At 35.8% G+C, this 27820-nt stretch overlaps 1 protein-coding gene, 1 long non-coding RNA gene and 1 pseudogene across 2 annotated transcripts; all 3 read right to left on the bottom strand.

The window, feature by feature from the left end:
* LOC109948917 lies at positions 3482-7607 on the bottom strand. Its single transcript, XR_002271363.1, has 3 exons — positions 7060-7607; positions 4442-4488; positions 3482-3794 (listed from the first exon to the last, which is right to left on the bottom strand). It is a non-coding gene; the product is annotated as an uncharacterized LOC109948917 (long non-coding RNA).
* On the bottom strand, positions 11682-14764 carry LOC109948901 ((-)-alpha-pinene synthase-like). The gene is made up of 7 exons (XM_020562760.1): positions 14458-14764; positions 14079-14355; positions 13086-13458; positions 12776-12994; positions 12524-12662; positions 12167-12415; positions 11682-12079 (listed from the first exon to the last, which is right to left on the bottom strand). Exons 1-7 carry the CDS (start codon positions 14698-14700, stop codon positions 11783-11785), a joined length of 1797 nt encoding a protein of 598 aa, XP_020418349.1. The 5' UTR covers positions 14701-14764; the 3' UTR covers positions 11682-11782.
* Positions 19066-26044, bottom strand: LOC109948617 (annotated as a pseudogene).

The raw sequence follows: 27820 nt of genomic DNA, 5'->3' as shown, positions 1-27820 counted from the left end.
TTAAAAATCCATTATAGTCTTGTTGGTTGTCTGTTGTTGTGGTGGTGCTGTCGTGGTCGTGAAGCCACCAGTACTGCTAAGGGGTTGATGAGAATATTAATATGGTAGGGTAAGGTCGTGATGTTGAAAACACATGAAGAAGATGAAGAATGGTTTTTTTTTTTTTTTTTGGGGTTAAAATTTTTATGTTTTTAACTTGGAGTTGATGGTGTTTGGTCGAATTAATAATTAAAGGGTATTTTAGGAATAATGGTGGGTGGAAAAGTAGGATTTTAATTTTTTAAATTTACATAGTGGGTGAGAAAATAGGACAGGTGGGTGGAAATAGCAGCACTCTATATGTATAACAAATGTTATATATATACAGAGTGAGCAAATTGTTGACACAAAGACGTTTCTAGTTGTGTTGGTTTGTAGGGCCTCAACTTCTATTCAGGACTCAGACTTCAAAACCTGCTTGTGTTAAAGGCTTGTCCGATGTCAACACCAACATTCAATATCCCATCTATTTTCACAACCACAAACTGAAATAATAAGTATCCGAGGGCCTTCAAAATCTCAAGACCGGCCCTGATGCTAATTAGAAACAATATAAGCCACGTGTATGTTGATTGCCTTTTGTTGTCAAAATGTCGCCTTGTTCTAGGACCGGTCATATTTGAAGGAAATGAAAAAAATGGCCCTGACCCATACCAGTTACTAGACTAGGAAGAGAACTCTTTTGAACACCACTCTTATTTCTTTGGACACCCGCTTTATGATTTGAACATGCTCTCAACACCTAAAACAAATTAGCATTCTTTCAAGAATGCTTATACTTTTACTTATTTAAAATATTTTTCTTTGAACACTTGAAATGTGTCCAAAAAAGCACCTGAAATCTGAATGAGCACTTGGATATAATAGAAGAACTAGAATGGGGAGAGAGTACACGGCTTGGTGGATATAGAACACGATATTGGCCTTCTCGTGAGTTTATAAGACAACAGTCTAATTGGCCTTTTATAGCTCTTGGGCTTCTTGCTTGATTGCTTTCGTCGATGGTTTATTCATATGAGACGAGGCTTGAAGCCTACTTATAATAGAGGTGGAGCACCCGACTTGCCTAAGTCGCTTTCCTCCAGCCCCAACTTTATACTCGTGTCTAGAATTAGGTTAGTACAATATCTTAGTGGGAAATCTCCATATCATGAACCGACACCATTTCCACAATTACTAACCACATGCATGTGTTGTAGCTTATTTTGTTTTTTTTTTTAAAAATGAACCTAAATTACAACGAAACCCACGTGGGATTTGTAAACTAAATATATTAAAAAAACAAACGATTTAGGCCCGTTCAATTACATTTTCAAGGGCCATTTGAAAAATAGCTCCAGGCTCTAGCCACCAGACTTTCCAACCCTATAAGTGGCTGCATTGCTGCATCCCAACTGAACCATTAGCCATGAAACTACCACCACTTCAATGGTTCCTGCACTCTGACCTTAAGAGGAATTACTTCCCACACTGGTGCTTATGGTTCACTAGCGTTTGTCTCTTAGGATACAATGACCCCCCCTCCTTATGAAAGAAGCATTTCAATTCACAAGGAACTTTGAACCAAATTTATGCAGGAACCTCTCTTTATGAAAACTCTAATGCTCTATATATATGAAAGTATGTATGTAGAGAATTGATTGAATTAATAAAACTGCAAGAGGATTGCTCTACTTATAGATTATGAAATACCATTTCCAAAAAGATATCCGAATTTGAAAAGGCAAACAATACATCCCTTGGTCTGAAGAGTTGTCACCCCAAACAATGCATCCCTTGGTTTGAAGAGTTGTCACCCTCCAATTTGAAGATGTCTTTAACCCAAGGGTCATGTCTTTAACCCAATGAATTTTATTAATTTTCATTCAAATAAGAAAATTAATATTAGTTAATATTAAATTTTCAACAAATTAAGTACAATAACTATTTGTATTGTCAATTCCTCCTTGCCGTCTAAATCTCAACATTTCATCCAATTTGCTATTGACCCGGGGCAGCTGGGTTCGGGGTTGAAAAAAACAGAAGGAGGGAGATTGGAGGAGGGGGCCTGTGGGGTGGGAGTGGAGGGTGGTGGTTATGGGAGAAGAAGAAAAATGTGGAGAGTGGGCAGACCAGGATATTTTTTTTTTCTTTTTCGTTTTTTTTTCTCTTTTTCTTTATTTTTTTCAAATTTTTTTTTTAATGATTTGACTGACTATTAGATGATATATTGTTGATTTTGACGGTAGGAGGAATTGGCAATAAAAACTAGTTTGTGCACTTAATTTTCTGTAATAAAAAAAAATTAATGGTGCAAATTGAAAGTAGTGTACAAAATTCAGGTGGTATCAACAGTTAACCTTTTTTTTTTGGTTCAAGACTTTTCTTTTTCTATTGTGTATTCAATTTTTTTGTCAATTACACTTTGAACCTCATGGTTTGGGGTTAGAAACAATTTCATCGGTATTTTTTTTTTCCTTTTTATACAAGCGATATGAGAAAATGGATATTTTAGAATTGATAAAAATAATGTTTAAAGTTATACTGTCCTGATCTCTTGGATTACAGGGGTCCAAGAGATTTGTGGTCACTCACCGTTGGATGTAAATTCAACGGTTCACTCACTCTTGCACTCCTTTTAAGAAACTTTTTTGAACCGTTAGATTAACATCTAACGGTGGGTGACCACAATCTCTTGGACCTCTGTGATCCAAGAGATCGAGGCTATAAAGTCATAAATCCTTACAATATCTGCTCATTTTTAACTTACATATAGGCCACATTGATCGTAGACAGACGTATGATATATGGACAACAAATAAGAACATTCCTTTAGGGAAATTCGTAACCTTCTACATAAATTAAAGGCATCAAGGAGACCCCGTGGCATCAATTTGTTGTCAGTGTAGGTACAAACATATAGTGGCTAGTGAAAAAACACTACAAGGAAAAACCCTTTTGGCGACCACCATGTTTGGTCGCTAAAAGCTGTTATTTCGTCGCCAAAACCCTTTAGCGACGAAATTATTTCGTCGCCAATTTGGTCGCCTAAGGCTCGTGGCTGAAAGTACCTGGAGACAAAAGGCGACGAAAACAAATTTTCGTCGCCAAAACCTTTACGCGACCAATTTGTTTCGTCGCCTTTACAGTAAGAGTTGGTCGCCTAAAAAGATGGGTTCCCGCGAAAATACCAAAATTTGCCGCGAACTGAGGAATGATTGGGCAACAAAATAGGTTGTTCGTCGCCGATAGGTTTCGGTGACTACCTGATTTCGTCGCTAAAGCTTACTGAGTTGGTCGCTAAAATTTGTATATTTTAAGTGTTTTTAATTATTTAATTTATATTCTGTTTTGTTATAATATTAACCTTTTTTTCATTAACATATTGTAATTTCGGAAAACAATAAATTTAGGTAAATAGATCAATAGAAAATGACATGAATAAAAGTTTCTCTCATTCAAAAGTACACAAGAGCATACTAGTTATTCAAGTACACATAACATATCCAAAAATAGTCTTCACTCAAGGACTGGAGGCCAAGCTCCATATATTCTTGCCCTTGGTAAACCTAAGTTCTGTAGTAATAATTTCCCCACTCTAAGACCGGGTTTCGACTAAAAAAGATGCATGTATTTGCCTTTTGTAATTCCAAGTTTTGTAGTCATGATCTTTAACACCTGTGGATAGGGACTGTGAGTCTGTGATTTAATATCGTGGAATTCCCAAACACTCTACCAATTGTCGCTTGATCTTCTCAAACTCATCAATCATCTTCCTTTACAAAAGAAACAAAATAATGAAATGCCAACAGTCAAGAAGATGCCAAAACCAAGAAAATTTAAATATAAAACTATATATAGACCAAAAACAAACAATTTTTGACAACAGAATTACAAGAAATCTGGCCCAAAAGCTGAAATTCACAATCTTAACTAAATAAGCCATTAAAAAGAGTTTGGATCTACATAAAAAAAAAAAGAAGATCATTGTTCATCAATATTTAAGAATGTTTGAGAATGGTATTTGAACAAACTTAATAAAATTTGAATTCATTTTTCATACCTCTCAATATCAACTGTCTAAAGCATACCTTTGTGATAATAAGAAATACCACAAATGAAGGAGGATACCTTTGTGATAATAACAAATACCACAAATGAAGAAGGAAAACAATTATGAAAAACCAATGTAAAGACTAATATCATACATAGCACAAACCCATTAGAAAACATAAATCATAAAATCCAAAGTATAATCCACACCTTAACCAACATGGGTTGCAAAACTTCTCAACACAATACAAAACACATATGTCATTTTAATATCTTTAAACAAACAACACCACAATGACATTGACAACCACTATAGCTGTTAATAAGAAAACAAATGGAACTGAGTGTAATGAGAAGAAGAGGTTCTTACCTCAAATGGTCCTCTGTCCAAAACCACAAACCAAATCCTTCCACCTCCTCAAATAATTTGACATGCAAAAACAAGATATTACCTCAGTAAAGTTAGACTCCTAAATGACATTGTTCTAAACACATTATAAGATAAAGAGAACCACAAACCCAAATAAGGCAATCACTCACTGGTTTTTAATGTTTTCAATGCAAATAGAAACACTGAACAACTTTTTTTTCAGTTTCCACTAGAATACAATGAAGAATTGAAATAAAACGAGATCTAAATGTAGAAAAAGAGGATTTAATTGAAATAAAATAACATGAAAAATTCTTTAAAAGTGAAAACACAAGCTAACAGAGGATGATCCTAGTGAAAAAGTAGAAGTCTTGAAGATATTTCTTTATCACATTTTCAAGCCCAAGACACAGAGTCTGCTTAAGCACATAGCCCGACATTCCTAATTTTCTAGGCACTTCAATTTGGTCTTCAAACATTGATAAGCAAAAAGATAATTCAACAAAAAGGGTATGAAGTAGTTTTCAGTAAATCATATATGACCAAATAAATACTTTGTTAAACAATTTGGGCAGGAACACTTCAACTTGGGAAATTCACTAAAAAACTAGTTTGAGTCAAAATAGTGCGAAACTTTCCAGATCAGAACTAGACACATAAAACTTCATCACATAAAAATTTCATGGCATTCGAAGTTAAGGAAGCATGTCAAAAACAAAATCCAAAACAGACTGAGCTACAGAGTTTTCTGCTTCCTGCAACATAACAACTACTTTAAAAATTTGCCAAAAATCCAATTTAACTCCAATTTGTATGAAACCAAGTTTGACATGCTCATTGAAATGTCTAATTATAAAAAATCCAGATCAAAATATAAATCCAAACTAGCTCTTTTGGTCCATAACATAACACAAGATCACAGATTTCTGCATAACCTCAGATTTCATCAACCAACCCAAATCTTTAAAAATACACCACTTATCTGCTTTAAACATCAAAACACTAAATCATACAAATGTTTCTATTTACTATTGAAAGAGTATTAATGTGAATTGACCAACTACAATTAAAAATACATAAAGGCAGAGCTTAAATTGAATAACCAACTATGAAATTTTTACAACAAAAACCACAATGGCAGCTTCAACAATTACACAACATCTCCTGCACTAAACAACAAAACTCTAAAAGAAATACAAAGTGTTTATAAAAAAATGGACAATTTGATATATCATTGAAGAAACGGACAAGACTACAGTGCAATATTGAGTTACAAAGCACAACCAATTAAATAACGGGAAAACAGAGGAAAACGCTACTACAAAATCAGAGAGAGAGTGAGAGAGAGGTTGTCAAAATGTGATTCCATTCCACATCGATGTACCCAACCAATTCAGTGGAAAATTAAGGCCTTTCAGTATTTAAAATTATTTTTTTTAAAAAAAATGAGTTTTCAGTATAAAAAAACCATTGTCAAGATATACAAGCATTTCAGTTTCTTAAATGAATAAGGCCTTCATTTGATGCTAAAACCAGGTACATAGTTAGCACTAAAATCATGGGTTGTCAAAAACTTGCATGTATGTAGGATTTTCACCCTTTTACATTTTTCCAACCAAAAGAAATTCATTTGATGCTAAAACCAGGTACATAGTTAGCACTAAAATCATGGGTTGTCAAAAACTTGCATGTATGTAGGATTTTCACCCTTTTATATTTTTCCAACCAAAAGAAATTTAGAAATACTTCAAATTATTACAATATAATAACTAAAAAAAAGAATAAAAGTGACATAAAATTATAAACATGTTTGGCAGCTTCCATGTGTTTCAGGAAAGGATGTGACCTCCTATATGATCAAACTCTTTCTATTTTATGTTCAAAGTATTGGCCTTGCAGTGTTTCTGTTTTGATTACATACAAGAATTGTTATATTCTTCCTATGTAATACTTAGAATAAGTTTCCTATCAAACATGAACTAATATCAATTAACCATAAATAAGTATTAGTTTTAATGTTTTCAGTGCAAATAGAAACATTTAAGGACAACTTTTTCAGTTTCCACTAGAATACAGTGAGGAAATGAAATAAAAAGATATCTAAATGTACAAAAAGAGGATTGAATTGAAATAAAATGACATGAAAAATTCTTTAAAGGTTAAAACACGAGCTAAGAGAGGATGATCCTAGTGAAAAACTAGAAGTCTATAAGATATTTCTTTATAATATTTTCATGCCCAAGACTCAGAATTTGCTTAAGCACATACTAGGCACTTAGTCTTCTACCATTGCTAAGCAAAAAGACACTTCAACAAAATGTGGATGGTTTTCCTATGGTTGCAATAGCTCTGTGATACCCTTGAACCCATTGAGACCCTACAAAAATAGCCACAGGAAATAGATAGAGGATTGAAAGTATAGTGATCCAACCATACAAATTCAACCCATCTACTTCCTTGAAGTTCTGTAAACTGCATTTTGAGTAAATGTTCCTCAAGACAATAGGGAGGATTGAAAGCCAGACCCATAAAGTGTACAAGTTGCCTAGGAATGACAAAAAGACAACTGAGAAAACAGGCTCTAAAGATTTGATTACATGGGTGAAAGAAATAACCACCTTAGAGAATGAGACACATGATGAGATGTGGCCTATTATTATTGCTTAACCAAAAGCCATCTTAAGTATCATCCTGCACATTTACAAAGCACAAAAATAGAGAGAGAAGGCTCAAAGCCTCAAACAGAGCAACATACTAATATATCATTCCCTAAAACAAAACAAAAAAGACAGGAAAAAAATTAAAGCATTCAACTTTTATCACAAAGGTGCTTGAGATAGATGAATTATTCATCACAGAAAATGTTTCAAATAGGCTACTGCAAAAAATAACAAAATTTGTTAGACACGATATTTTGGGAGAGCTTGAGACCAAATTAGTATGCAAACTCAAAATAGTCTATGACTTCTCCCTTTAAGTTTCTCTAATCATCAAAAAAACAACAACATTATTTTTCCTAGTTAAATTCTCCCAAACAATAAAAGCATAAGCTCCTTTGACCAAAAAAAAAACACACAATAATAATAACTAAAATAAAGCATAATCTTACAGACAAAAGCAAAGAAACCTTGAAACGAATACACACCCACATAACCCACTTCCAACTTCCAATTCTTTTACTTCAATTATGTGCAAATCCAATTAGGTTTGACTACAAACTCGTCTAATAAATTAAAGACACTTACACAAGGGCTCGTAATTGATTCTAAATAATTCAAAAGTCTACTATACTTGGGAGAATCACTCATGTACCAGTTTGTTACCTGTCAGTCCTTAATTGTTTAACCTTCTTTCATTCAACATTATCATTAAGGACCAATCCACATGGTATGAAGTAGTTTTCAGTAAATCATAGATGACCAAATAAATATTTCCATGTTCCAAAACTCAAAAAGCACATCATATAGAGCAAATGGTCTTCATACCTAACATAAAGGCACCATATGAAAGAAGTCGTGAGAGGAGGACTTTGTCAATTCAATGGTTGAGGGGTTGCAACGACCCTGTTGTTAAGACAAAAAAAACAAAACAAAACAAAACAGATTTTATTTTGAAAGAATCAAAATCAATTAACTATAGAACAATTGTTGAATAAACAAAAGAAGAAAATACCTTTGAATCACTGCGTGGTTGGGGCTGTAGAGATTCTGAAAATTCTGGAGAACTGAAGGGTAGATGGTCTAGGGTAGAGGCAGTGGAAAATAACTCAGGCCATCAGAAATCTTGGGGGAAGAGAGTGGGTATGTCCATACGAGTGCTTGGCCGACGTCGGTGACTGATTGCTTTGTCGGCGTCGGAGCAGGTTAGGGCGTGCGAGATGAAGGGAGTGGGTGAAAGGACCCGCCCCGAATTTTCTCAAAATCCGAGACAAACCCTTTGGAACTCCTGACATCACCCCGATGTCAGGCCCACTTACTAAAAACCGAGACTTCCTGCCAAAATTTCGGCAGAGTCTCCCCTATAATTTGGACATTTCCCAAAATTTCAACCTGCATAAAAACACATTTAATATTACCAACGGGCAGCATGCACAATATAATCTCATGCAAATTCACATAAATGGCCTTTGGCCTTCCAATAATTCTTAACCAACTACCAAACATGCTAACAAAATAATTTATGACTAATATTTAGTCTGCGGCTGCACCTAATAACCTTAGGCTGCCTACGTACCCTCCTTGAGGGATCAAGCCACACGTAGTTCTTCCCTAAAATCCAATTCCACACTTGGGCGATATCTTAATTCATTTCTCTGTATCCCACATAATCTCTCCCCATACGCCGGTACAACCAACGCCACGTATGGGGCCTGTCAACACGCCGGATAACCTACGCCACGTGCGACCATGCCATACTATCATAATATCTCCCCATACGCCGGTACAACCAACGCCACGTATGGGGTCTGTCTCAACGCCGGATAACCTACGCCAGGCGGGACCTCAATATCACATCACAAATCTCCCCATACGCTGGTACAACCAACGCCACATATGGGGTCTGTCGACACGCCGGATAACCTACGCCACGTGCGACCTCAACACAATGTCACATAGCTCCCTATACGCCGGTACAACCAACGCCACGTATGGGGCCTGTCTCAACGCCGGATAACCTACCCCACGTGAGACCTGAACATAATATCACAAATCTCCCCATACGCCGGTACAACCAACGTCACGTATGGGGCCTGTCCCAACGCCGGATAACCTACGCCACGCGGGACCTAACTTTCACTTGGTGGTACTTGTAGTGGATCCAACATCCGAGGAGGTACCTAAAGTAGTGCGTATAGCACTCCAAACTGACACTTTAGACTCTGTTGTACCCTTGTACAACCATATATAATTATAGTTATATAAATTAATTCTCATATTGTGTAACCCTCCACAATCATCTAGCACCCGATAATCCCCCCTAGAAAGGTGAGATTACTCCGGGAGACTCACGGGCAACCAAGGGTCAAACTACTCTAACCCTGGTCAACCGGACCTGCAGAACCCACGACCTCTAATTTCCGATCCGGAAGTCCCTATGGGTTCTACCAGGTATAGGACACTTGTCCTGCAAGTTTGGTTCAGATCGGACGGTCGGATTGCTCACGATCGTACGATCTGACGATTAATATAAAATATAAACTTAAAATTATTATTCGGAACATCCGGGGCTCCGATTCACGATCCGTGAATTCCTACACGATCCTATAAATACCTAGATTAACATATATGAAATTTGGGACCATCCAACGGTCCCAACCTATCGAACCCGGATAACGCATAATATGCGATTATCCGTTCGATAGTCAAACGACGTCCGAATTGAGATCCGCGAAATCCTACGCACTCGTGACCACCTAAGGATCTCATCGGAACACATCGCTACTTTTTCTACAGTGCTCACGCGCTGCCGCACGCGCCGGCAGCGCGTGGGTGCCCAAAGCGATAACGCTTCGCCGGCAAATCTCAAAACCACGGCTCCAAACTCCTACCCTAGGTATAACACCCTATTTGGAGCCACTTTTGTTCTTGGACCTACCCCAAAAAGTGGCCGGAAATGGCCGATCACGGCGGCCGAAGTTTCGGCCGATTTTCAATTCGAAAATCGAGTTGTCTACGCTACGAATCGATCTAATCCTACCCAACCATCAGCTAGAGCAGCTCGAGAGGTTCAAAATTCATACCTGGGTCGACGGATTTGGTGGCCGGAGGAGGGAGATCGACGGCGTTGAAGTTGCGGCGACATCCGCCGCTTCTTCTCAAAATTCCGGCGAAACCGCGGGGGCTGGAGGCGGGGGCTGGCTGGGGTAGGAAGAGGACGGCGGCCCGATCATTTTGGTACCGGTTCCGTCGCCATTGGTGGCCGGAGGAGAGCACGGCCGGCCAAAACGTGGCCGGCTGTCGCGCGCGAGGGAGAGGAGAGAGAGAGACCCGTGGGGGAGAGAGAGAGAGAGAGAGAGAAAACCAGGTTTTTTATAAAAAATCCCATTTCGAAATATTTACGATTATGCCACTGAGTTTCTTTTGACCATATCTCTCTCGTTACAACTCCGATTCGAGCCCACTACGTGTCTATGAACTCGTCTCAGTACGACCTATCCAAAAATACAAGTCGCGGTCCCAAACTCTCTCCGGTTAAAAATATGACTAAAATACCCTTAAATAATTAAATAATTAAATAAGGGTAAAATTTGGGAAAATTTGGGGTCGGGGTGTTACAGTGGGTATGTGAACTGAATAAGGGAAATAACAAGCGTGTTGGAATGGGTTTAATTTAATTCTTAGCTCACACTAATCTGCAACCAAAACCAGTGGTGGCCAAATAACCTAAAAATTTTAAGCGCGAATTATTGCTTTGCGACGACACTGGCAAACATAGCGATAAAAAAATTGTCACCTAGAATGTTTTCAATTTCGCGCGCACTCTATTCAATGAATGGTGACCAAAATTATTTTTCGTTGCCACTTGCAACCATAGCCACGAAAACATTTCGTCGCCCTTCTGAAGAATATTTGGTAGCAATTCATTTTGTTCATGTCTTGGACAATGCCTTAATATCACGAAACCTTTGGCGACCAACTGCAAAAGGTTTGTCGCTAATTTCCTTTTTGAGCGACCAAAATTGGGTTGGTCGCTGAAAATTTCGTCGCTAAAGAGGTTTTTCCTTGTAGTGAAATAGCAGTTACCTTGACAATTTTATTTTTTAAATAGACATTAGTAAAATACACTTGAAAAATAGCACAAATATTATTCTCAAATTGTACTACCAAACAAGTTTTGACTGTTTTTATTTTCTGAATATATTTTTCAATTAATCTACCAGACGCATTCTCGAATCTTGAAAATGCAAATTCGCTTTCCCATTTTCATTCTCTGAAAATATTCTCAAAAACATTCTCCAAAAAAGTTACCAAACAAGCCCTTAATATTTCCATGGAATAATTACTAAACCAAATACATTAATGTAAAGAACAGTACCCCTTTTTTGCCAAAGTATGTTCTCTAACAATATTTTAAAAATATTACATGTGGCCCACAAGATGTAGCTTGTGCTTAGGCTCGTCCCTGCTTTTCCACTCATTGTCATGGCAATTCAAGGGCAATTAGTATTCATATGAGATTAATTTTATTTATATGTATGAGATTAATAAATAAAAGTTTCCTAGGTATGTATAAAAAAAAAAAAAAATTATGTTAATTTTTTATGAACGTCATAAAATTTGATAATTATTTTCTTTGATTATTGGAGTAGGAATAAGTTACAAAGATAATAATGAACCCAACTTAAAGTGGCACAGGATCAATATAAAGGGAAGTAACAATATCTTTCATGAGTTTTCCAACATGTGTGAAGTCATCTCCCCTTTTGTAAAGCAGATCCACAACTCTTGTTAAATTGAGAACGCACATGAGGACAGGCCTTGGCACAGCAGTTGGCTTTATAAGGAGCTCCTCGTTTATATCCTTCCACAAATCCACAACTTGTTTGTTGAAAACATCAAGTGTCTCTTCCTCTGAGACCCCATATTGCTTCATGTAGCAATCAATACTAGAAGCAACATGCCCTCTCTCTTTCTCAAACTGCAAAAATGTAGGAGTTCAAAGAATTTAGTAAGTAATCTTATTTAGCTAATCTTATTCAACGTAATTAGGAATATTGTCTCATACCTTGGACCCAGCAATGTCATCCATGAGCCTAAACATGATATTGGAAGCTCTAAGAATTTTAGGGTTACTGAACAACCACTCAAATACCTCCTTCGTTACAACATCTCCCATCCCAAGTAAAGACATGGTTGCAAGTAAGTGGTTACCAACAGTAGTTGTTGCAACATGCATATACTCCTCCATGCTTGGGATGCATCCTTCGTGTAACCATCTAGCCTCAGCAAAGTAAGCTTGGCATGAAGCTTTCGCCTGCATATTTGACATATGCTAAACGAGTGATCCAAAGTAAACTTGTATGTAGTTCGAAGGAAAAAAAAAAATGTTTAAAAAATCAAGCATAGTAATGAATGTGCATACAGCTTCTTTTGCATGGTAAATTCGGTATGAATTGCCTTGCTTCACCATCTCATCCTCAACTTCATTGAAAAGATTCAAAAGTGTTTGATAATATATTTGCATATAGTCTGGCAGTTCATCCATGCAATTAACATCCCACCTGAAAATTGCATCAACCATAATCATTTTAAGCGTAATTGCAGGAGTTCTGCAAAATAAATAGAAGAAAAAAATCTTTAAATAAGAAAAACAAGGAACTTGATTATTTCAAACCTCCTAATTGCTTCTGTAAAGATCTCGAGTTCTTCGAAGGTACCATATGCATCGTATATATCATCCATCACTGTTCCCACGGCAATGATTTTGCTTACAATTATTCTTGCGGCAGAGTAGTGAGGTTCAAAATATACTGCCATTGCCCAAAAGTACAATTCCACTATCCTGTCTCTTCCAAACGGCAGCTTCCTTTCAAAGTCCACTTCTTTCCACCACCTAAACATGTGTATAATCAGTATGAATTTTACACTTTGAAAACTACATCTTGTATGCTCACATTTAGAGTATTAATTTAAAACAAACTTACCTAGTAATCTCACTGAGCTCCTTTTTGTGCAAAGACTGAACAAGATTGAAATCTAACTTTGCAAGTTTTAGTAGAGTTTCATTATGTGAAGCTTCGTCTTGGTAGATTGACAAGTAATTCCTGGCACCTAACCTCTCTAGACATTTTAGCAGAGGTCTCTCCAAGGCTTGACTTATTTGTGCTGCCAGTGAATACCTTACATGGGTTATTTTGGACTCAAGGTGAGCGGTGGTGAAAACAAGAGCCTCTTCTAGTATATCTTCTCCATGCACCCTTAGATGTGTTGCTTCATACAAGCTTAGCATACCTGACACATTGGCAGTCAAGCTTTCCTTGAAGTTACCATTTGCATCTTTGAACTGATTGAATATATCTGCTTGATTGTCAAAAATAAATAAATAAAATTGTACAAAGCACCCATGTACATATATAATTACCTGTTTGATTGTCAAAAAAGTGTTTTTGATTGTCAAAAAAGTGTTCAAACATATATATATATATATATATATATATGAGAGAGAGAGAGATTTTCTATACAAGACGTTATGTGTTATTTAAAAAAATGACACTTTAAGAAAACCTCACTTCTACTCAATTTTCTTCAAATTTTATGCAATTTATTGACATGGGGTTAGTTATTGATATAGAAAGACATTTTAGACAACCCAAAACCTGAGACTTAAACCCACAGATCTAATTTAACAGTCTAGAGTCAAAGTTTAGAATAGTCATTCTAGCCATTTCAATTAGTTGGGTCAAAAGAAAAGAAAATTGAGTCAAAAAGTAATATTCGCTCGATGCGCCCTTTGTTTCTGCCTAGAGGATAACTTTATATATTTACAAATTATCTATGTAGTGTGGACGAATGCTTTTGTAGAATCTCACTTTTACCACATTTTGAAGTGAGATTTTCTAGAGGAATCCGTTATGACACTTAGGTTTTAGGTTTATTTCACTCTCTCCACATGTACATTAATCTTGGGATATACCTACCACTTGAAACATTATATCCATGCTGCCTTAGTAGCCGAAAGCCAAGAGCGACACTGTGCAGATCGCCATCATAATTGTCATGATAGGTTGTACCATGTATGCGTTCCAGTGCTTCTTCGATCTCTCTTTCAAAATGGTATGCCACGCCAAGACGCTGGATTGCTTCAATTAACTTGAGCTGATGTGCAAAACCATCACCTCCAGCTTTAAGATTTGTGAACACTTCCCTCCTCACTATTTCTTTCAGTTCGTCAACCTGCTTCTGGGCATGAGTTATCTGCCATCATCAACAAGTACTTAATCAAATCATCATCAGCAAAACCATTTGAACATTTTCGGTTTACAAAAAATAATTAAAAAATCATGAAAATGTCACTACATTGTCATCGGAATACTCATAGTTGATGAACCGATCTCCCCAAATGTTTGGGTGATAGTTTGCCGTGGGCCGAGCAATTTGAGGCTTGGCAATTTGATTATGACTTACTTCTGGACCAGCTCGGATAGATGATACGGATTGTTTTCTTTTTGGTTTATAGAAACATTGAAGGCTGGGTGATAAGGGCAAGCTTGGACAAGGGGAAGGATAGAGCGCAAAGCTAGAGGTGAAGTTTGGCGACATAGTTGAATGTTGGAACCACCTTGTTGGCGTTGATCTTATTATAGAAGTGTTTATTATGACCTATAGGTCACGAACCCAAGATGACATCAGACCAAAAAAAATTGATGACGTCTTCAAACCTTACCTATAACATGTTTGACATTTTCTTACATAATTAAAGCTTTCATATACGACATGTTTTACATCCTTTTTTCTTTGTTTTTCTCGTCGAGACCATTTAGTGATGTATTAATTTGTAGGTAGATAGACGTTTGAACGCATTAATTACTATTTTGTTTTTTTTAAAAGAAAGCGATTAGTATTTGATTTGTAGGTGAAAGGAGAAGGACAAAGGAAAAAATTGCGGACAAAAACTACGCTGATCTTTTGGACCTTCGCACACATGCGTACTACTTAATACTAGCCACAAAAACCAGGTGCACTCTCGCAAGATTTGTCTTTACCATCACAGTGTCAAAGTTACACCGAAAAGATGAAGGGAAATTCTATAGTGCCCGGTGCATCGATACACCTAATACTACAAAAAAAAGTTGCAACAATCATTATTATTTAGTGATATTTGATGATATTTGCATCAAAAAGACCATTTTTTGTGACTTAAATCATCATAAAAGGCTTTTTTTAGTGACTAAAGCTTTTAGTAACTCCAGCAAATGTCACCAAATAATAGTAATTGTTGCCCTTTTTTTTTGTAGTGTAAATTTAGGACCGTTGGATCACTTTGAATATATGACTATTAGCAGGTTTTGAAAAAGTAAGCTAAGTTACCTTGGCAACCACTTGACAAGAATAGCAAGAGAGAGAAACAAAAGGCAAAAATAAATTATGTTCACATCATAGGGTGGTAATTTTCAACACGACACAATATATGACTCGAAATCCGCATGAAAGATTAACGGGTTAATCTGTACGATTAAATTATCGGATTAACTCGTCATTGACCCGTTTTAAACGGGTGGGTTTCGAGTCAATCCACTAACCCACTAAAATACCAATATAACCTGTTTATTAAACGGGTCAATCCATCAACCTATTAAAATACCTATGTACCCTGCTAACCCACCAACCCATTTCTTTATTTCTTCTTCATTTTTTAAATTTCTTTTATTTCTCTCTCTCAATCTTCATACATAGAGAGAGGCAAAATGCAATCATTATTTTATATAAAAAATGCGATCACTTGATTAAATTATCAAAATTTAGGATTTTTTTATTTATTTTTTATTTGCTACCACTTAGCGGGTCAACCTGACGCGATTTGAAACCAGCATGGGAAATTAACGGGTCAACCTGTAAATGACACGTTTATTAAACAGGTCGAGTTTGGGTTGAGCATTCTTTACACGTATATAATCTTGACACGACACGAACCCGGCACAACACGACCCATTGCAAGCTCTTTTTTTTCTTCTTTTTTTGTTTTTTGTTTTTTGTTTATTTTTTGTTTTGGGTGCAGTGCTCTATTTTTTTTATTGCTAGACTACACCTTCATTTAAACAATATATATGGGAAAGACAAATATATGATGTATATTACATATATAATAATTATCTAGGCCATAATTTCTTTTGACAAAAGTTAAATAAAAACATAAAAAGACTTATATTAATAATGTGAAACTAGAGAAACTAATATAATATATGAAGAAAAAGTATAAGTTTTTTTTCTCATTTATCTTTCTATACAAACTTAAAAAATTTCTTCATACAAAGTCAAAAAAACTTGTAAGTAAAAATTTAAATCCTACAAAAGGAATAAGTAATCTAATAAATTACAGAAAAACTTTAGTAAACAGAAGAATATTAGGTATGAAATAATAAGATGAGGAAAATTTTAGAAAATATAAGTAGTGGAGGTTTTTTCTTTTTTGTTGATAAAAATGATAGTGTACTAATGTGACAGTTCTTTCTTTTCCTTTTTTAATCATTCGAGGCCTATTTTGAATTTTATTTATTCACAATAAATAAGAAATTGTCACATTCATTGATCTATAGTATTATTGTTAAATCCATATTTCTTACTACTTTTTGTTAAGTTATTTTCAATTTTAAATATTCATAATTAAAAAAAAATGTCTCCCATTCATTGAGAAATTGTTATGCATAAAATCTTATATGTACCACATTGTAGTGAAATGTTATATGGCTAAACAAATTTAAAATGTTATGTTTCAAAAATTCATCTTAGAAACGGTAGTTTAGATTTACATTCTAACATTTAATCAGTCAGTACCTACAAAATTAACAATTGTTGTGAGACTGCCTATCAAATTAACAATAGAGCATTATAAAACATGGCGTCCATGGAAGAATCCCTATTGTGGAGGCTCATGACCCACTGTCATTTGTATGGAATTACTACCTCGGTTGGACATTTTCATATAAGCTCTACTTCTTGTTGCAGAACTGCGGTTGCACCTAATCCTTTTTAAGTTAATATTACTAGCCTCTTCACACGCGCTTTCGAGTCTGGGAAAGGCTTTTTAAAAAAAAAAAAAAAATTATTTTACAATTAAAAAAGATAATGGGTAGTTGTGTTCCATAATAATAGGATCCATTATCTGATTTTTCTTTTAATTTTAATATGAAAAAGTGTGAATTTACCATATTATCCTCATTTAATTAATAATTTCAATTCTTAATGTTTGTATTAACTAAGGAAATTTTCTGGTATTTTGAATGTTTTACCATTCTCTGCCTTAGGTTTCTGATTAGTATATTGATGATCATCGAGATCATCATAATATTCAAACTTATTTATTTTTTCTTTTGGATAATATTTTGTTTCTAAAACTTCAACTAACACTGTCATCAAACAATATTAATCGTTCCTGCATAAATTAGTGACTAAACTCTTCAAGGTATCTTGCAATTACTAGATAAGGAGATAGTAATTGCATAGGGAAATTGCTTAACAGAATCCAATTGCATCTTTTCCTTTTCAATTTGTATCTTATGGCTTGGCGATTGCAATTTATGCATATAGGGTAGAAAGCCACATTTAAGTTGTTCACCTACAGCTTTCAAAACGTAGGACCGCCCCTGAAGTACACTACTAGGTGTATATAGGACTATAGGCTTTTGACACCCCAAAAAAAAAAAAAAAAGCATGGTACTATAGGCTATTGGCCTTTCGTCTTATAGTTCTTGCCTACTTAATGTCCGTTCGGCATTGCTTATTTAAGGTGATATGTGATTTTTTTAAAATTTTGGGAACCCCAGTCCGTTGGATAAACTATGAGAAAATCACTTATTGTTAAAAATTGTGGTGAGAGAAAGCTATAAGGAAACGCAACTAATGAGGTGTTTTCATTTTCTAATTATGCGGGAATCAATTTCAAAGAGGCGCTGGGTTTACTGAAATTTATAAACTTCCGAAAATACCCCAATCTATTTCACGCAATCTCTTCTCTTCGTGCGTCTTCTCCTTCGCATTCCTTTGCTTCTTCACGCCATCTCTTTCACTGAGTTTTCCTTCTCTTTGATCTCTTCTATTCTTCATATTATTTACTCACAGACAACATAATGCCATTTTTAGTCATTATATATAGCTCACAGCACTTTCACAAATTTTTTTATACAAAAACACTAAGAAACTGATTATTGTACCAACAATATTTTTAACGAAAAAGTTTGTCAAACTGCTTTCTTTCACAGCTGATTTCTCTCATAACAAATCTGACAGCTATTATTTTCACATCACAGTAATGTCAAACTAGCCCTTAATGGGTTTATAAGACACAATATTGACCTTCTAGTGAGTTTATAGGACAACAGTCTAATTGCCCTTTAATAGCTCTTGGCTTGTTGCTTGATTGCTTATAGAGGTGGAGCACTTTAGTTGCCTAAGTCTACCGACTTGCCTAAGTCGCTTTCCTCCAGCCAGAATTAGGTAGGCTTTGTTCACCGACTTGACCATTTCCACAATTCCTAGCCACATGCATGTGTTGTATGTTTTTTTTTTTTTTTTTTTTTAATCAAAATGCACTTATTAGGATTTCTAACGTATTGATGAAGTTTAAGATCTTGGATTATGGATTGGGTCTTATGACCTTAATGTTCATAACCAAACCCAACAAGCCCACCACTTATTATCCAAGCCATAATTAGTGAAGGATAAAGGAGCTTTGTTGATGTGGCACAAAACGCATTGCATTTGCTTTCAAAGTCCAACATTGCATAATAAACTAAATTTTGGTTTGCCATATGATTCAGAAATCATGCATATATGTGCATGAAGGTTATATTATAAAATAAATTAGTCGAGAATTCGCATGTTCTTCAAATTGGAGTTTGGTCTGGCCCAAATAGATTCTCCTGGTTTGCGTACTTGTTTTGATCTAGAATAAAATAACATTTTCTGTGATTATTGAGGTAGGAATAAATTACAAAGATCAATAAAAAGGGAAGTCACAGTAGCCTTCATTAGTTTCCCAACATGTGTTGAAGCCTCCCCCCTTTTGTAAAGCAGATCCACTACTCTTGTTAAGTTGAGGGTGCACATGAGGACAGGCCTTGGCACATCAGTTGGTCTTATAAGGAGCTCCTCGTTTATATCCTTCCACAACTTTTTTGTTGAAAACATCAAGTGTCTCTTGCTCTGAGACTCCACGTTGCTTCATGTAGCAATCAATGCAAGAAGCAACATGCCCTCTCTCTTTCTCAAACTGCAAAAGTATAGAATCCAAAGCATTTAGTTAATCTTGTTCAACGTAATTACAAGTATCTTCTTATACATTGGAGCCTTAAAATGATATTCGAAGCTCTTAGAATTTTCGGGTCATTGGATAACCACTCAAATGCCTCTTTGGTTACAATATCTCCCATGCCAAAGTAAAGATATGTTTGAAAGTGTTGTAAAAGTTTTTGTGTGGAGCCCACTTACTATTTGTTTGTAGACTTTGGTGCATGAGTTTATTCACGGGTGAATAGTGAATAGTGAAGATGAATCACGGGTGCCATTTATCAATGCCTATAAATAGGCAACCTGCAAAGTGAAAGGAATGAGAAGAAAAGAAGAGAAAGGGACAAACGGAAAAAGAAGAGGAAAGAAACAAAGAAGAGGAAAGAAAGAAGAGAGGAAAGAGAGAAGAGAAAAGAGGAAAGAAATAAGGGAAAAGAGAAAAGAAGAGAAAGGGAAACGGAAAGAAACAAAGAAGAGGAAAAAGTGAAGGGGAAAGAGACAAGAGGAAGAGAAGGAAGAAAGAGGGTGAATGAGTGAAGAGAGAGAGAGAGCAGAGAGAAAATTCAGTGAGCCACACATGTTGTAAACACTAAAGTTGTAGCCATATTATTTTATATAGTGAAAAGTTACTGCTGCTGCTCTCCGAGGACGTAGGCATAGCCGAACCTCGTTAAATGCTGTGTCTCATCTACTTTACGTGCAGCTCAATATTCGTACATATTCCAGGTCATTTTATAACACGTTATCAGCACGAGAAGCTCTCAGGTATAATTTTTGTGCTGCACTATTATTTATACTACTAACCATTATGTTGATGTAAAGAAGAAAAGCCAACATAATTTGTCTAGCTTTCAAACTAATGAATCATGGTGTTGATAAGATTCCAACGAAGAAAAAAAAAGGGGGGTTGGAAAAGCTTCCTACAGTAATTTTCACTTTCTTATATTTTTAGTGGTGGTTTTTATTCCCACATTTATTTTATTTATGGTATGGTGTAGGTTTATTACCCATACGACAATATTTAAAGGGTGGTGCGGGTTTATCGTCCACGCCTTTGCTTATTTATTTTATTTATGGTATGGTGTAGGTTTATTACCCATACAACAATATTTAAAGGGTGGTGCGGGTTTATCGTCCACGCCTTTGCTTATTTATTTTATTTATGGTATGGTGTAGGTTTATTACCCATACGGCAATATTTAAAGGGTGGTGCGGGTTTATCGTCCACGCCTTTGCTTTTATTTAAATGTATGGAGCAGAATTAGTGCCCATACAAGCACGTTTACTTTACCGCACATTTAATTTTATTTAAGGTATGGTGCGGGATTAACGTCCATACAGCAAGCTATTTAATTTATTTAAGGTATGGTGCGGGATTAACGTCCATACAGCAAGCTATTTAATTTATTTAAGGTATGGTGCGAGATTAACGTCCATACAGCAAGCAATTTAATTTATGAATTTATTTTACCGCACATTTACATTTATTTAAAGTGTGGTGCGGGTTTATCGTCCATACCAGTAATTTATTTATCAGCAATTTATTTTATGGATTAATTGTGCTGTATGATGAGTTTTTACAGTATGCAGATCAGGACCAGAAGTTCCTTGATCCTCATCATACAATTACATCAGGACTTGAAGATCCTTGATGATGATATTAATATGAGAGCTGGCAGTCTCTCCGGTACTGTATTTGTAAACATGTGATCGGACTTAAGGGTCCTTGATCCCTGACATGTAAATAAGGACCTAGAGTTCCTTAATGATGTAACAGTACCGTATTGGTTCATAGTGCCGTACACATTGATGATAACTGTACTGGCAGATGAATAGATACGTATTCATGACTTGATGAATAGTACTATTCACATGAATAGTGACGTATGCATAAATATGAACCATTTTGGGTAAACCGTCACTATATACAAAAGGGAACCTGCAGTTTCATGGTGCCGTACACATTGATGGTAACTGTACTGGCAGATGAATAGATACGTATTCATGACTTGATGAATAGTAGTATTCACATGAATAGTGACGTATGCATAAATATGAACCATTTTGGGTAAACCGTCACTATATACAAAAGGGAACCTACAGTTCCTTAAACTCATGGATGAGCAATTAAATGAGATGCCAGAAGTTCCTCAAAATATGGACAATTATGTAAGGGCTTGAAGTCCCGAAATATGTACAGAAAATTGTAAAAATGTCCATACCATGAGAATATGTGGCTTTGGCCTGAAGTTCAAAATTTAACAGTGTTGAGAACCTGAAGTTCCAACAATTAAATGGACAACCCTTGAGGTATTATTGCAAATTGTGGTATGCCACATATTTCTTTGGCATAAGAAGATGATGAATTTAAAGTTCGATTTTGTTATAATCGACACCTCAAGGAAGAAATATATTTTGTGAATTCCGGTTGTTAAGAATACACCGCGAAATGGATAATATCAATATAAACCTCAAATAATGAATTGAGGCTCCCCACATATTTTGTTATATCTGGGCCGGAAGCCCATGGATCCAAATATATGAGAGATCCTGAACTTGAAGTGGTGGGTATATAGTAGTTAATGCTCTTCACTACTATATTGCGATATTATCATGGCTTTTACTCAATTCACATTTCATGTCCATTTGAAAAGGGCAAATAAATTCTGAGTTTGTGCCCAGGCCAAAAGTTCCGGGCTACCATGCAATTTGGGAGAGACAATGTGGTTATTTGAACCTATAAGGCACAAGGTTCCAAACCGTCATTTTGAAAAGACGTAAAAACCACAGGTGCAAGTTTAAGAATGTGCGCAATTATTATTACAGGAACATACAACAGATAGATTCTTTCCACCTGCAATGAAGGTGCAGGCCCTGTAAAATCTATAAAATTACATTATGTTCTGGAAGTCTCTGAAGGAAGCCATTTTTTTAAGAAGGTTTCGAAGAAAGTCTTAAGAAAACTAAAGTTTCAGAAAATGAAGGAAGTTGAGTTGAAACGCAGTTGCTCCAATCAAGTTTTGCAAATGCAATATCTATAGACGAAAATGTGGCAACATTTCCAGGATCCCAATATCTTCTCGAATCCCCATATTATCTTTTTCTTTCCCAGAGTCCAAAACTTCACGTGGCCTCTGATAATGCCTGTCGGCACTTTCGGCGTTTTCAAGTATTATTTTCAAAGCCGATCTTGCTTTACGGATTTCACGGAGCTACTTTTTCAAAAGCATCCGGAGAATCTCGTAATTTTCCTATGGTTAATTTGAAATTCACCGGTTCTACCTATTCATTGTATTTGTGTATAAATGTGTTACTAACGAAATTTTCTTTGCAGAAGACATCCAGTTTACTCCATACCTAGTGATGCGATATCTACTTGTTTTTCTTATCAGTAAGCACTCAATATGCCCGAGAAGCAAGACTATCTCTGATCATCCATTCAGGAAGCAAGACTATCCCTGATCATGTTTCCGCTACATCAGGGAACTGTGAAGGCGACTTTATGCTCTAATCTCCTGAGGTCCTTCTAGACTAGGGGAGAAATGAAAGCTTGTTGTCTGCTCCCACCAGCTTCCTTCCTTGATTGCTTACCTTACCTTGCAATCAATATCACAGTCTTTTTGCATTTTTTCTCTTTTTATAACTCTCTGTTCATAAGAGATTTTATTTCTTTAGAATGAACATCTGAAGAATGAATCCATGAAGTAATCCTAACTATGAAGGTTATTTGTTTTGACAGAAGCAAAAGAGTTGTGATTTTTGCTCTTGCAGGATATAACTAGATCATCAAGCGCTACATTATATTTACTGGGCCGATATGAGCTTGAATGATACTTGAGAAAAGTTTCTCCCACCTAAGGATGTAAGCAATACTTGTGTTATTTTATGCTTATATACCTATTTGATATTTTATCTTGAAAGATAACCAAATGGGGAGATAAGTCCGTTCCAAAAGAATGGCTTGTATGTATCCATGAATTATTAACGCAAATTTTACAGATTGCAAGTTGGATACATTGATAATACACTGCACAGATTAAAGTCTCATAAGAACAGAATATGGGTATAGCAGTGATCAATATGATGCACGCCTGTTGTGTAGCAAATGATGTGGATTGAAGTCCCGAAAGGACAATCCTTTGACATGTCAATATTGATATTATGCACGCCTAATGCGTAGCAAATTATATGGGTTAAAGTCCCATAATATGGGTTAAAGTCCCATAAATTAATTGACATGTATGTATTAATCTGTGGCATGCCTGCAGCATGACAGATATATGGGTTCTAAATGTTCCAACTCCCTAAATGGAGATTATCCACGCCCTACTATAAAATAACGCTCCATTGGAGGTTATAATCCACATTCTCACATAATAAAAGCCCCCTGCAGTGGCTTGGGTACCCAAAAGCAAAGAAATGCTTATAATTGATGCATGCGCATGCACATGAGAATGGTGAGATCATGAATTGATGAATGACAATTTTTGGTTTTGGAGTAGCTACTCAAATCATCAATGGGCTGTGTTGATTGGAACCACGTTCAATTATTAAATGTCGACAATATCATTGGCCAAAATGGAACGAGGTAATTCCATTATAGATGAGAATGAACGTGAAAGAACAAACCCACAATACGAACCCCAAAATTTGTTAATACTGAAATTTATACTTGGGTGTTCTATGACACACTGTTTCTGGCAGAAACAAGGAATGTTGGGTTTTCTCCATATTTATAGATTCAATTGTGCCCCTTTATTGCACATTTACGGAGACCAACATGTTATCTTTAAGGGTTATTAAATGCACAGAGCATATCACCTGAAGTGATTCCCTAAAGATGTATAAATAGCTGGGTTAAAGTTATATAATGTGTCATAAAGTTTAATCCCTTTTAAACAAAATCCGTTGAGAGGATTGACATTGCATAAAGCAAGTCCCTAAAGGACATGTGCTTGAAGCACAAAATTTGTACTCAAGATTAATATGCATAAATTACCTCAGTGAGTACATTGATTATAATGTGATTGCAACACATTAAAGCTTCTGCAGAATTCACGAAATATTTGTCTCGACTTAAAAATCGAGCATTATGCCAACGAGATTCTTGCTTATACTAAGAAAGTATTGAAGCATTTTTATGAGGATTATCCGTTGGACACTTTAAGGATTTTCCGGAAGTATATTGGACCGGACATCATATTTTCCAGATAAGGCTCAACTCCATCACCATCATTTTGGGATGATGTGAGGTATATTTGATGCTATCTCCGCATAACACCATGTATGGGCATATTCTTTCATATGATCTTACAAATAGCCCAGGTTTTGTTGGAAACGCGGACTCTGAAAATTTCTATGATTTACATAGAGATAGCTCACTGGAAATATATTTACTATATGAATTGTTGGTGGCTACATCATTCACTCACTCCGAAAGATTCTCACTCCAAAAGATAGTTATGAAGACATCAGGGGGAGATATTAATCAGGGGGAGCATCCAGAAGTATGCTATACAGATTGTTGTACTCTTCTTTCTTCCTTCCATCAGTTCTCTACCTTACTAGGTTTTCACCAAGCAAAGTCTGATGAAGCAACTGACATATCATTTGTGGTCTCCAAGGGGGAGTGTTGTAAAAGTTTTTGTGTGGAGCCCACTTACTATTTGTTTGTAGACTTTGGTGCATGAGTTTATTCACGGGTGAATAGTGAATAGTGAAGATGAATCACGGGTGCCATTTATCAATGCCTATAAATAGGCAACCTGCAAAGTGAAAGGAATGAGAAGAAAAGAAGAGAAAGGGAGAAACGGAAAAAGAAGAGGAAAGAAACAAAGAAGAGGAAAGAAAGAAGAGAGGAAAGAGAGAAGAGAAAAGAGGAAAGAAATAAGGGAAAAGAGAAAAGAAGAGAAAGGGAAACGGAAAGAAACAAAGAAGAGGAAAAAGTGAAGGGGAAAGAGACAAGAGGAAGAGAAGGAAGAAAGAGGGTGAATGAGTGAAGAGAGAGAGAGCAGAGAGAAAATTCAGTGAGCCACACATGTTGTAAACACTAAAGTTGTAGCCATATTATTTTATATAGTGAAAAGTTACTGCTGCTGCTCTCCGAGGACGTAGGCATAGCCGAACCTCGTTAAATGCTGTGTCTCATCTACTTTACGTGCAGCTCAATATTCGTACATATTCCAGGTCATTTTATAACAGAAAGTAAGTTGTTACCAACAGAAGCTGTTGCAACATGCATTACTCCTCCATGCCTGGGACGCATATCCTTCTTGTAACCATCTGGCCTTGTCAAAGTAAACTCGGGCTGTAGCTTTCCACTGCATTTGACATATGCTAAACGAGCGATTACAAGTAAACTTCGATATAGTTTGAGCCAAAAAGAAAGAAGTGTAAAATATCATTGATATACAACATATTAAAAGTAAAAGCTAAGCTAACTATGAATGTACATACAGCTTCTTTTGCATAGTAATCTCGGTATATATGCATTTCCTTGCTTCACCATCTCATCCAAAATTTAATTTAAGAGATTCAAGTGTTTGATAAAATATTTGCATATAGTCTGCCAGTTCATCCATGCAATTGATCATGACATCCAACCTGAAAATTGCATCAACCATAATCATTTTAAGCGTATCAATTGTAGGAGTTCTGCAAAATAAATAGAAGAAAAATATCACTAAATAAGAAAAAGAAGGAACCTGATTATTTCAAGTGGTGAGCAAAAATATCTTTAGTTAATGTGGTGAGCAAAAATACTCGTACCTCCATAAATTGAAAAATTAATTTTCAAAAATCAAAATAAAAAGAATGAATAAAAAAATAAATCATATAGGCTGGTTCCAGGTGGTAGGGGGAACACATGGGGTCAAGCGACCCCATGGAAACTGGAAAAAATGGGTTGGAAGGTTGTGGGAGACCTCTGCGTGCAGACTAGGTGCTCGATACAATGCCGCAATGAAATTGTCAACAGCTCTCGTCAGGACGAGCACATGCTGCCCACTGCTCTTTTTTCTTTTTCTTTTTTATCACTTGGCCAAAACAATTCGTTTTGAGGGTGGTCTTTAACCAAAAAAATAAAGAAAGATTCACTATTATACTCAATATAGGAGCCCAAATTATAAAAAAAAATAAAAAACAAAAAACATATATGAAATGGCCTTTAGGAACACATCCAATGCCCATTTACAATATAACAAAAAGATTTTTAACTTCTTTTAAGTTACAAAACTACCATTGATTTCTTAAAACAAACCTAATCCCAAAACCTCATAAAAAAGCCCAAAACACTCAATAGGGCATTAAAATAATTTAATAATCAAAATTAAATTCAAGGCTTAAATGTCAAAATGGTCCCTGTGTTTTACTCATTCGGCCAATTTAGTCCCTGTGTTTTTAATTTGGCTAATTTAGTCTATGTGTTTACATCTGTTAGCCAATGTAGGACAATCTGTCAAATAGACGTTAAAATAGACATGTGCATAGCATGTGAGTGGGCATAAAGGTATTTTAACACAAACCAAAACCCACGCGACTCTATTCCTTGGCGCCAATGACAACTGCCGTAGTATGCGTTCATGAGAATTAGGGTTTCAAATTCAATAAGTTCTCTTGAATATCAATCACTTCACTGAAGTCCGAATAAAGATGGCAACGAGACGAATCGAATCTATTAGAGGCTCAATCAATCCAGGTGAGTATTCTTGAGTTTGGACCCTGTGCTTGTTTTCCTTCAATGTAAAGTTCGTTTCAGTGACTTGTTGTTGGTACACAGGTCTTGCTTCTTAACTATTTTTTCACTTTCTTAGTTTCTTGTTTTGATGCTTATTTGTTTTGCTGCTTTGCTTTAATGGAAATCTCTTCAACCAAAGAAAAAAGGACAAAGCATGTACCTTCTAGTGATAAAATAATGAACTCTCCCTTTCACATGCTTTTCCTTTAAGAAATAAAATAATAAATTAAGCATACATAATGGTGGATTTTACGACCCACTCACATCAATAAGAGGACCAATCTCAAACCATATGTTGTGCAGATAAAAAAATATTATTATTAATAGAAGTCTATTACTTTTGTTGTGCAGATGATGATCACATGACTATTGAATTTAGATACGGTGGACATTTTGTGCACACTCCAAGAACCCATTATATAAATGGTATAGTGACTTATTTTGATAATGTAGATGTTGATAGGCTGTCTACATTAGAAATTAAAGACATGATACAAGAGTTGGGTGTTCAAAACTCCAAATGTTTTTATTACACACTTTCAGGCCATGGACCAGCAGATGGTCTATATGCATTGGAGAAACATGAACACATTTTAGGTTTTGTGAGCTCAATGCCTAGGAATAGGCAAATGACTGTCTATGTAGAGCATGATAGTGATGTTCATGAGGTTATTGGTGACTTAACCCAACCACCAATGTCAC

This window comes from Prunus persica, chromosome G4, assembly GCF_000346465.2.
Source record: "Prunus persica cultivar Lovell chromosome G4, Prunus_persica_NCBIv2, whole genome shotgun sequence".
Taxonomy (NCBI): Eukaryota; Viridiplantae; Streptophyta; class Magnoliopsida; order Rosales; family Rosaceae; genus Prunus; species Prunus persica.
The sequence above is the reverse complement of the archived record's forward strand: the minus strand, read 5'-3'. Positions and strand labels throughout refer to the sequence as shown.